At 41.3% G+C, this 10,067-nt stretch overlaps 1 protein-coding gene across 1 annotated transcript; it reads right to left on the reverse strand.

Moving 5' to 3' along the window:
- Nucleotides 1-7,634: 7,634 nt before the first annotated feature.
- On the reverse strand, nt 7,635-8,753 carry LOC121374795 (FMRFamide receptor-like). Its single transcript, XM_041501906.1, has one exon. It carries the CDS (start codon nt 8,751-8,753, stop codon nt 7,635-7,637), a length of 1,119 nt encoding a protein of 372 aa, XP_041357840.1.
- Between the last annotated feature and the right edge of the window lie 1,314 nt (nt 8,754-10,067).

Genomic DNA, 10,067 nt, shown 5'->3' on the forward strand with positions numbered 1-10,067 from the left:
TGGCACAGAATTACAGATTATGTGAAGATGGTTAATGTAGATGGTAAATCAGGCCCGTAGGAATATCTGGAGTGGGGTGGTGTGGGGGGAGGCACAATCTCTCATGGGGTGGTCAAAGACTAGTGGAGGCAGAAGCCGTATTTTTATCTTTTTTAGAATAGGAAAACCCTCACACATTCATTCCTCTTTCTCATCAATTGCCCTCTGCACACCCTTTCTGTCCGTTTTCTCCGACTCTCTCTTTTGAGCTGTTGACACCATCGCCTACCTGTCTCAACTTCCTCCACGGGTGCAGTCTCTGTGTACTTCCCTGTATCCACCTGGCATCCTCGTCCTCTGCCGCTAATAAAGCAGGTCTGACCCACGGCACTAACGACCGCCGGTAGTAGGGGTGTATAGTAGGTGGTTACAAGTGCCTCTTAACAATGCAGAAGTAACTACTGAACACTCCCCGAAGTGGTCAGACTGAGCCCTCGGCTAAAAGCTGATGGGGAATGACAAGTGTGTGGCACAGAAGCCATAAGAGACAAACACCTGGCATGGTTGAGAGAGGCGAGGACTGGGATTCGGATGTGGACAGCGAAAGAATTTTAAAGATAGAGTTGCCAGATCGGGAAGAAATGAGATGAAATTCAAAGGAGAGAAAGGAAAGGGGGCAGTGGGATAAAAAAAAGAAGAAGAAAGAATAGGAAACCCCTCCACGGTATATTTTCGTCCACGGGTAGGGACATTGGCTCCCTGGGTGCCCCCCCCCCCCCCCCCCCCCCCCCATTTTGTTCGGGCCTGTTGATGCATGATATAAAGGTATTAGTTCGGCACATTATTGTTACTGAAGATCGTGATGACTACAATGCATGGGATATACGAGTTGTATACCACGGTTATACGATAGATTTTAAAGCTGCAGTCTCTGGAATATTTTTTTATTATTTAAGCATTTAGAATGGATGATTCAGTTCTGTTTGGTACATAAAAGGTCCACCACATCGCTATAATTTCGCAATGCTCGCTCATCTAAATTATCTAGGTCAACTACAAACGCAATAGCCAGCTTTGTTTTTCTTCATTTAGCGGGACGCCAGTAGAACTGGGACTTTACGTGATTTTGAACAAATTTAACTGTCTTGATTGAGGGGTGTCTCATATCTCCAAACTATATTTATACTGACACACAATGAAAACGCAAAAACAACTTTTCATTGCAAATAACGACAAATTATTAGTGAATTGATGGATAATGTAATATGACATTAATGACTGGTATTCATGAGATACATTCACATGGAAACATGGCCAGTTATCATCAGTAATCGAGTTGCATTCGTAATCTAAAAGTTCAACCTCCCCATATCAAGTGTATCTGGTGTGTCCACCATTGGCCCGTGAGCATGCGTGAAGACGACGGGGAAAGGATTGGCACAAACATCTCAAATAAGCCACAGGAATGTTCCTCCACTCCTGCAACGCCTGTGCAAGCTCAGCGACATTACTCGGTGGTGGCTGGCGGTGACGTACACGACGTCCTAACTCATCCCACATTTGTTCAATTGGGTTCAAATCCAGTGAAATGGCGGGCCAATTCATAACGGTGATACCGGCTTGTTGCAAGAATGCCTGGGTAATTCTTGCAGTATGTGGACTGGCATTGTCTTGTTGAAACGGAAGGGGACCTCCTGGTCTTCGATGACGGCGCAAAAGTGGCTGGAGAACTGGTCTTAGAATAACGTCAACATAACGCTGGGCTGTAAAGGCATCGTGGACAATGATGAGGTCACTCCTGAAATCACAGTTGATTGCCCCCCCCCCCCCCCCCCCATACCATCAGACAACCGCCGCCAAACCGATCACGTTCCCTCACACATCCGTCAGCGTACCGTTCATGGAGTCTCCTGTACACACGTGCTCTTCCATCGGCAAAGGAGACGGAGAAACGGGACTCGTCTGAGAAAACAATGCTCCGGTAAAAGGCTGGTGGATGATTACAATTCTGGTGAGCAAACTGTAGTCTCGCAGCACGATGTCGCGGTGTCATGATGTTACCGTTGTACGGGCGTCTGCATCTGAGTCCAGCCGTTCTGAGTCGACGGATGACCGTCATCGGATGGATATGCCTTCCATGACGTCCGTTCGTGTTGCTTGCTGTCATCGTCGCAGTTCTGAACCGGTCAAGGAGGTGGTGTCGCCCAATCTGCCGATCTTGGCGTGGGGTCGTAACGGGACGTTGACGAGGTCGAGGTCGATCACGGACACTTCCCGGTCTGTTGATGACGTTCAACAAGTCGTCCAATAGTTGATGGATGGACTGAAGGTCCTACCGGCCTCGGTGGCGACGTGGTAGGCCATCGGTCTACAGGCTGGTAGGTACTGGGTTCGGATCCCAGTCGAGGCATGGGATTTTTAATCCAGATACCCACTCCAAACCCTGAGTGAGTGCTCCGCAAGGCTCAATGGGTAGGTGTAAACCACTTGCACCGACCAGTGATCCATAACTGGTTCAACAAAGGCCATGGTTTGTGCTATCCTGCCTGTGGGAAGCGCAAATAAAAGATCCCTTGCTGCTAATCGGAAGAGTGGCGACAGCGGGTTTCCTCTCAAAATCTGTGTGGTCCTTAACCATATGTCTGACGCCATATAACCGTAAATAAACTGTGTTGAGTGCGTCGTTAAATAAAACATTTCTTTCTTTCTGAAGGTCCTAGCAACTTGGCTTTGCGAAGTCCCCCCTTGAACCATGCCCAACGCTCGCTCCCTTTGTTCTTCTCCGAGTCGTGGCATTCTTAATATGACGAGGAATATGACACCGTTACGTGACTTTTATGTGTCCACATACTGGCATTTCACGTGCATTGCATGCAGCATGATTGAGCATGTAGTGAACGCAGTTCACACCATTTTGTGTGTTACTGCTATTGTATGTGTAACGAGAACAAAACCAGGATTAAAACCCAGACAAAAGTACCAATCGATGGCTTCATCTTATAAATTGTTATTTTAAGTCCAATAAATATATTTTTCATTAATCACAACAAAATATTGAAAAATATCTGTTTTGCGTTTTCATTGTGTGTCTATATATTCATAGAGGTATGGTACAACATCTTTCCAGGAGTCGGTGAGGACTTGCTTTGAAATTTTGATGATGGCCATCGGTTGCCATATACGTTACATGTAAGAGGTGTTAATAATTACGTAACGATCTAGGGTTAGAGGAAGAGGGTGTTATGTTCGATTTACGTAACATTTTTCAAAACTATATATGTTATTTTTATTCATTACTTAGACCTAAAAAGGTGTTTTTTGGAAACACGCGGTCTACCCATCGGCGGCCATGGTATATGATATCCTGTCTGTGGGATGGTACATATAAACGATCCCTTGCTATATATAAAATAAATAAATTAAAAAATAAATAAAAATGTAGCGGGTTTCCAAGGCGCGTGTGCAGGGATTTCAGCGGGGTTGGGGGGTTATAGACTATGTTGAGCGAAGTTTATATGGGGCCATGCTCCCCCAGAAAATATTTTTCAATTTTTGTTTTAAAGCTTTGGCAGGTAAGGGTTTCGACCCCCAATACTCTCCCCCTGCACATACACCCGTTTCCCCTCTAAGATTATATGTCAAAATGGCCAAATGTTTGACATCCAATAGCAGAAGATTATTAAATCAATGTGGTCTAACATTGATGTCGTTAAATAAAACAAACTAACTTTACCCTTTCCAAACGAAAGAACTCGTACAACGCAAGATTTCTCTCTTAATTTGTTTAGACAACCCTACAATTGCAAACGCACGTGTTAACTGAAACTGACAACAGGCTGTCGTTTGTGCTTTGCCGAGCAATGGCGGCACAGGCGACGAATCGAGCGTATACTTTTGACGATCTCTGTTCATAGCGAACACACACGAGTTTTTTTAAAATGTGCATTTGAGCTTGTATTTCATATTTGTACATATTATAATATGGTAACCAGAGACTGTAATCGAATACAAGTATTTCCAAAGTTTGATTAGATTTTGTACTGATGACTGACTAACTCCCATATTGATGGGCGGAGGGTGACAAAATAAGTTGGCGAAAAGACCTTCCAGCATTTATTTCATTGATTCTACTCGCAATAGAGTAGAGCAACGTTTTAGTAATCGAATTTGATTGTTTACTTTTGGCATATCCAAGAAGGGGGATTGCCTGCGAAAAACAATTGACTAGTACCATTGTGTTCTATTGCATCACATTCATTTAATGTTAATCACAAATACCAGTCATGGGCGCTAGGTCTTCTAAACATGCCTCTTTTTATACGCTAAGTTGGTGTATATTGGGAGAAGAAGGAAAAATCTCAAAACACACAGAAGCCCTTCAGTCTGTCGCATAGGTTGGTCTGATGTGAGTGAAAAAAGGGCAGAAATATTTACACCAATATACATTTCTGCTAAATGCTTATGTAGTTCATGTTATTTAAAAAAAAAAAAACGTCTATCAAATACACCATATGATCTGACTTATGCATTTGTTAAAACGTTTGCATTTAATTGTCTTATTATTTTTTAAAAACTGATTTATTTCAGTAGTTGTCTGAAAGTGCACCACACCACATCCTTACAATTATACCAAAATACTGGTTCGAAGTGTTTAAAAATACTAGGACATTCACTAAAACGAATTAGACACAAATGTAAAAGTAATGATACTGTGTATTTGATGCGCCCATGATTTTCTTCATAAATCTGTTCATTGAGCAAATACACCAAGAGACTACATTGAAGTGAATATTTTGTCCGCACATTAGGCCATTCGCTATGACGACGTAGGTTGAAGGCATTGAAGATGAACGAGTTGAATTATGAAACAACATTTTTAGTTTGTACTTGTTAAAAGTAATCACAGTGAAATCAGTAGTTCTTCCTTTGCATCCAAAAAGCCTATATGCAGTTACACTGGCGCGCAAAACCAACTTCATATGTATATGGTACTAAATACATTTTATTGGTTTAAACATATAACCCGAAATGAATTAATGTGGCAACAGTATTGTTTTGTTTTAACGAGACCACTAGAGCACATTGATTAATTAAACATCGGCTATTGGATGCTAAACATTTGGTAATTCTGACACGTAGCAATCAAGAGGAAAACCACTACATTTTTCAAATGCAGCAAGGGATCTTTTATATGAACTTGCCCGCAAACAGGAAAACCACATATCACGACTTTTACTAGTTGTGGTACAGTGCACTGGTTGAATGAGAAAACCACCCCAATCAGTTAAATGAATCCACTGAGGTGGTTCATCCTGCGACGCAAGCACCTCATGTGATCACTCAACCGACTGAGCTAAAATCCAGCCCCTATAAAAAGTAGTCTGCCGACAAGAGGTAAACATTTATTTACAGATAAATCAATAAATTATAAGCACATACAAACAATATTGGAAGCTAAAATCTAGGTTAAGCTATTGGAAACATTGGGATGACCCGAAACACACCGGATATTGATATTCCAAGTAAGAAAAGGTAATTAGGTCTAATATATAATTTGAATATTTAATGCAATTAGTCTAACACATTTGCGATGACTTTCTTACTTGGCTGGGAATGTCTCTTTAAAGAATGGATCTATAATCGATATGTATTTTTATCCTATATTCATTACAAAAATCTTTAAAATATTTGACCGAATAATCATATTTTCCGTATGGCTATCTTCTCAAAACCTAGATTCAACGATCAAACTATCAATATGTAAACATACACGCCTTTAAATAAGCCACTCCTAAATATATATTCTTTCAAAAAAGAAACTTGACATTGATTTTCAAAGTTTAATAATAAAAACCCCAACCCTGGTAGACATGATACAAGCAACCAAAGATCAAGACGCCATGGGAAGGGGATTACTCTGTACATGTCCAAAACTATGTCTGGGAATCCACCTAAAACATGTACACAGGCATATGTATGACATAGGGGTGGGCAAAATGTCAGTATCGGTTATGACCACCACGAGTTCTGATGACTGCTTGATAACGGCGACGCATTGAAGCAATCAAAGGTTGCACAAGACGTTGTGAAATGTTCTGCCACTCATGCTGCAGTGCCGTAAGAAGTTGCGGAAGTGTCTGGGGTGTTGAATTCCTCCGGCGCACTCGCTGATCCAATGCAGCTTACAGATGTTCTATTGGGTTTAACTTTAAATCCGGTCAACGGGCATACCAAGGTAATGTTTAGACGTGGATTTTCTGGATCAGCCACTGCACTCGTAATTTGGTACGAATTGGTACCAACATTAATAAAAATAGATTAGAACTATAGCGCAAACAATTGTGGTCTGTTGCCATTCCAGCAAAATGTGCATGTTCCTGCATTGACCGAGTATTCAACGATGTACCATAATGCATTATACAGGCCCGTAGGAACGCCATCTGGAGTGTGTGGAGGAGGAGGGGGCACAATCTGTAGTGGAAGGGCAAAGTCTACGGTCAGAAGTAGGACAAACTAAATGTACATTTTCGTGCTCGAGAGGTGGTGGGGTTGGGCGACATCTCCTCCCGTATTCAATAAGCCTGTTCTGTATTTCGGCTGCCATTTTAACAAACAATATCGCTACATGTAACAGCTTACGGTGGTAATATTAGAGGAAGGATCAACACTAATTGTTTATTGTACAAGACTGGCATCGAACCAGAGATGCTAATTATCACTCAAAACATGGCGAGCGCGCACAAAAACACACAAGCTGTATTATACAAAATTACAAAAAGACAACAACACAGGCACAGAAAACAGACACAGTGTTAATTACATTTGCTAGATTAACTTCTTGTATTAAAGTTCCAATCTCTATTCCCCAACCTGTAATATATCTTATTAATGCAAACGTGTTTTGGCTCTCAACAAATACCATCAATTGCCTAGATGAAGTCCTGTCGCAACTTTAAACAGAAAACAGCAAAACTTGTAATTTGCAATCGCTGTATTTATATGTATATCAACGAACAGAGATTTTCAAAAGTCGTTTAAAACTAACATGCACCATTTTTTCACGCGGTACACCAGAATGCAAATTCACGTTTTAATGTGACCTACAAATAAGGAAATTGAAGAATCGCGCCTCACAAGTCCACAAGGGTGAATGGTACATTACTAATGCTTCAGTTTTTAAAACATATTCTCAAAATAGCAGCTTTAACTGTATTAAGTCAATTTCTACACTTTTACACTTTGTCAGCAGAGGGACGTAATCCAGTGGTAAAGATCTCCTCTGATTTTCGATCCCCATCGGTGGGCCAATTGGGCCATTTTTCTTCTCAGCCAGTTCTCCTCAACCTATGTGACAGAGGCTGTACTCTCCTGTTTGTGGGATGGCGCGTATAAAGTATGATCACTTGATAATCGAAAAAGAGACAAAGAGTAGCCTATGGCATTGTAGTAGCGAGTTATGTTTTTCATCTGTGTCGTCATTAAATAAAAATATAAAAGCGTAGTTAAATAATTAATTTATTCCTTTCTTTGACACGCGATGACATTGACTTTGGTCAAATCTACTAACGGGAACCCATGTCGGAGAGTCGATTAAGATCTGATTAAGTTAGACGGGTGCGATGGTTTACATTTACGTCCAAGAAGGTTTTCGCCATTTACAACGGCGTGCTAACTTTCTCTCGACTGTTACTCCGCCGTAAAACAAACGGGGTATGGAGGTCTCGAAGAGAGCATGTTTCCGTCTGTTGCGAGGAATCGTTTTTGTTGGTTTTCGTCTTGGGACAGAGCAGACCACAACATACCTGGCGAAATTTGGCCCCGAACACACAGTAGAAGATGCAGTTGAGAGAACAATTGACAATCACCATGAAATCAGAAACATAAAAAAATATATTGCATGTCAACGAGCACTTGGCTTCCCAGTTGAGAAACGCAAACATCAGAAAGTCAAGTGCGTCTAGGAAAGTAGCTATCAATGACGTCGTAGTTATAGCAATAATGGTAATTGTTAACCGGCTGTCGGAGTTGTCAGATTGGTTCTGCATCTGCTGACTCTGTCTAAACTGCGTGTGCTGTTTGACTATGCGCACTATGAGGATATTAAATATAAACATGGCGGCCATTGGGATCAGAAAACGAAATATAAAGCCAAGATATCCTAGGTATATGATCTCGTAAAAGGTGGTTTTGTAAAAGAAGCCATTGTTTGGCATCACGTACGTTGCGTGGCGGATCCACGTCATGTTCATGTCCGTATTGTAGTAGATCACGGGGTGGAACACAACCCATTGGGGGATGTTGAAGATGACGCACCAGGCCCCTAGAACCGCCACGATTATAACCAGCCGCCGCTCGCTCATCAACCTCTTCGCCGCCAACGGTTTAGAGACAGAAACATACCGCTGTACCGTAATTAGTGAAGTCATGTAGATCTCCGCCATGTACACTGTCATAAACAACGGATAGGTTACGTTAGTGAGTTGCTGTATCGTCTTTCTGGCAACTTTCCCTACCAGAAGATCGTCTGCACAGCGGAAACCGTTGAGCAGTAACAGCAGAATATCCACGAACGCCAAACAGACTAACAACTTTGTACCCAGGCACCGCATCGGCTTCTGTCGCAACACAACGATGGCAATAATGTTTGCAACAATTCCGAATGTGATGAAGCACAGCCCTGCTATTCCGAAACCAGCGCCTATCTTTTTGTTGGTGTCCTTGTCACTGTCTATTGTGTCTTTGGCAACTGAACTGTCATTGAAATCGACTGACATGTTAAAAGACATGATGAAAAGCGACAAAAGTGAGTATTACTGCATAAAGTACACACAATAACCTTTCTCGTGAATATTATGCCGGGGTAGAAGAATTTCCAGTGTTCATTCACTGAAGACACCGGGTTCTGAATAACGTGGAGAGAGAGAAATGAACGAAAGTAAAATCACTTCATTAAGAAAACAGACACATTATTAAATTATACTGTTCTGGAGTTCAATGACTGAATGACTGAATGCATGAATGAATAATGGTTTAGCGACGCCCCTGCACAAAAATATATATTAGCTATTAGGAATGATTGAATTTTTAACGACACCCCTACACGAAATTTTTTTATATCGGCTATTGGATGTCAGATAATAGTAATGGAGTTCAAATCCAGAACACTTCGTTAGATTTACAACACTTTACACATCTGCTTGTTAATTTATATTGTTGTGGAGATGACATGATGGATGTACACATGATTTATCCGGTAAACGCGGTGTGTCGGAATAACACATTGGTAATATCACTTCATAAAATATGCATGCACACTTTCCACGTGCATGTACATAGTTTTATAGTAAATGACTGTACTGTAAGCTAAAATTTCGATTGTCACATGGGAAAACTATTTTCATTAACAGTGATCCCAAAACTTCACATTAATTGTTAGCAGATGCTGTTTTTCCAATTTTCAGTTCACAATATGGTGGTACTCAACATAATCCATGAATTTCACATAACGTAGTTCACAAAATTAATCGGCACATGTAAACGTCGTCGTTAGCTCCAGTTTGTTCTTTAGATATTACGAGAAAGTTTTTGCCTCGAAAAAGAACTTGAGTTGTTTTGGGTAATATGTACTCATCTGTGAGCTACAAAAACACCGCTTCCATCAATATACTGTAACCCTAAAGGTGGCAATATGGTAAATAAACAATAAGCAGCCCGCCAGCCAATCTGTACAGACGGTTAGAACGGTGTCAGTATCGTGTGCTGCTCCACTCAGAAAGCAGTATGGCGAATCCGTTCACGTGATCATTATGTCTGTTTGCCGCATCACGACTCTCACCGTACACTGTCGTACGGTCTGTTGGTGAAAGTCTTTATAGTCTTTCTGTTCATACGCACAACCGAGTATCCAACTGTTGGCTGTTTATAAATAATCCAGAGCACATCCTTTAGAGTCCATTAACCCAGAGAAAAAACACTCTGATCTGCAATATCTAGCCAGTCGATCTGCGATCTCTCTCTGTAAGGTGTTAATGGGAACTCACTGTTCGGAAATCAGACTATAACATTAGAAGTTTCGTGTCCGTCTGCTA

The sequence above is a fragment of the Gigantopelta aegis genome, chromosome 6 (assembly GCF_016097555.1).
Source record: "Gigantopelta aegis isolate Gae_Host chromosome 6, Gae_host_genome, whole genome shotgun sequence".
Taxonomy (NCBI): Eukaryota; Metazoa; Mollusca; class Gastropoda; order Neomphalida; family Peltospiridae; genus Gigantopelta; species Gigantopelta aegis.

Excerpts from the sequence above, each read along its gene's own strand:
- LOC121374795 (XM_041501906.1), bottom strand. The coding sequence starts at position 8,753 with ATGTCAGTCGATTTCAATGACAGTTCAGTTGCCAAAGACACAATAGAC.